The sequence below is a fragment of the Physcomitrium patens genome, chromosome 18 (assembly GCF_059467195.1).
Source record: "Physcomitrium patens ecotype Gransden chromosome 18, ASM5946719v1, whole genome shotgun sequence".
NCBI lineage: Eukaryota > Viridiplantae > Streptophyta > Bryopsida > Funariales > Funariaceae > Physcomitrium > Physcomitrium patens.
Window position 1 is genome coordinate 13,141,137 of NC_143427.1, and position 2,070 is coordinate 13,143,206.

General features: G+C 43.3%; 1 protein-coding gene across 1 annotated transcript; it reads right to left on the minus strand.

Moving 5' to 3' along the window:
* Positions 1 to 246: 246 nt before the first annotated feature.
* Positions 247 to 2,070, minus strand: LOC112295003 (uncharacterized). The gene is made up of 2 exons (XM_024546081.3): positions 1,145 to 2,070; positions 247 to 856 (listed from the first exon to the last, which is right to left on the minus strand). Exon 1 carries the CDS (start codon positions 1,848 to 1,850, stop codon positions 1,233 to 1,235), a length of 618 nt encoding a protein of 205 aa, XP_024401849.1. The 5' UTR covers positions 1,851 to 2,070; the 3' UTR covers positions 247 to 856; positions 1,145 to 1,232.

The following is a 2,070-nucleotide window of genomic DNA, read 5'->3' on the forward strand; positions in this document are numbered from 1 at the left end:
TCTCCCAGCTGCAATGGTAGGTCTGAAGCAACCTTTAAACCAGAACCAACAAAACAAACTCATCGCTGTCACTTCAGCTTACTCGAAAACAAGGTTGCAACAGTTTGAGGATATCCTCGTTGAGTCAAGCCTATTGAAACACGGGTAAGAAAGAGTGAAGAACAGTGAATGCACCAGGAACGACGTGAGAGCATGAATCCAAGATCTATGTTTCACGATCCCCAGCACATGAGTTTGAAACGGATGTGAACAAACACATTTATTATAATAGTTTCCAACTTTCGTGATCTTTCAGAGCACCTTTGAATAATCACCTACTACTTATCACCTACTTACACAGGTAGTAAAAGGTTCGTGATATTATTCTATCAGCGAATACAAGTGATACAACCATCGAATAGGTTCCACAACTTCTAAGAGGAAATAAAATGACAAAAAAACCAACAACCGCCGGCTATTGATATGGGAACCAGTAATGCCAAAAGATTTGAAGGAGCCGTCACATTCATAAGAACATGAATGTGACGTTACGTATTTTTCTTCATGAAAGTTTAAGTCATAAAATCGAATCTTGGTAGGTAGTAATAAGGATACGCCCGTTAACCATCTTTAAAAAGACGAAAACAACATGATGGTCCACCCACTTAGGCTTAACGGGGCATGAACTTCAACAAGTATCAACCTTGAAGAATACATATATCATCTTCGATCATAAATTGCGTCCATGCCACAAACATGCTGCTTGATATGGAGCAAAACAACCTCAACTTCATCAATCGGGTCAACGCAGGTGATGTTTGCCTGGTCGCAGATTCAGTTCTCTCCTTAGTTCCTTCCGAAACTACTTTACTACATTCTGTCAACACATCAGGGATCTGGTCTCAGAAATTCAGCAATTAAAAGTCCAGCTTTCTGGAAATATAGAAATAAAACGATGTGGTAAATACTACATACTTTAACGAGGACGTTCCATATTTCAATGAGCCGCAAATCCCATTATTGATATTCATACAAAAATTGTCAGCTCACAAAAGAACCAAGAACCAAAAACAGAAAAGATTAAAGCGTATCCCAAAGGTTAAAAACATTAGCACGAAAATAAAAACTTGCTGACGGACTACATAGAAGCTTAAAAACCATTTACCTTTTGACAACCGCAATTTTGTTGACATATCCCAAACTTCTGAATTGGCCACTCATGTCCATGCAGGAATCAACACCCCAAAAAATAATCAAGGGCAAGTCAACCAGAAGTGGACACGAAGATGTAAGGAACAAGATCCACAAGGCAGCACAATCGATTGCCGCTGTCTGCCTGGATGGATTCCGTCACAGCTTCTGGCATCATCACATTCTTCCGATGGCCTCAATGACATTGATTCTTCTTCCGTTGCAACAAAAACTAAACCAGCCTCCTGGAGCTCTTTTGCACTAACTACGAAAAAGTCACTACACCTGCACGGGTACCAATACTCCAAGTTACCAGTCTCGCTCATGCACTCTTCCATCTCTTCCAGTACAATTTCCTCGCCGACCACAACACTCAAGTCGCGTTTACTAGCCATTTCTCGAGAATGTTTCACTGAAGCGTCATAGAGAGCCCTGGAATCTGCATCGCGCAGGATGTTCCACGCTTCCTGCACTCGAAGATAGCGAGAAGCATCTCTAACGTCCGCTTCCAAATTAGGGTACAGCAGCGATTGAGAGCCCATTTTGTCAGGATGCACGGATAGAAGCGCAGTTCGATAAGACGCACGAATTTCTTCAAGGCTGGAGGAAGGTGACACATTGAGCACGTCGTAGTGGGTCTTCGCCCCTTCCTCGCCGAAGCTGTGCGCTAAGAGAGGCATCCTTCCCTCCTCCTGACCTGAAAACCCTGTGTGAAGACGACGACGACGACGATGACAACAAAACTCTACCCCGTAGGACGTCAATAATCCATGAGCAGCCGCGCGATCCCACAGATTCTACGGTGGTGCGCAACAAATTGGAGGTCAGCTTGACGAAGATGGCCATGAAACCCTAAAACCCGAAAACTTGTCCAGGACTCATCTTTGCGTGAACTTAATG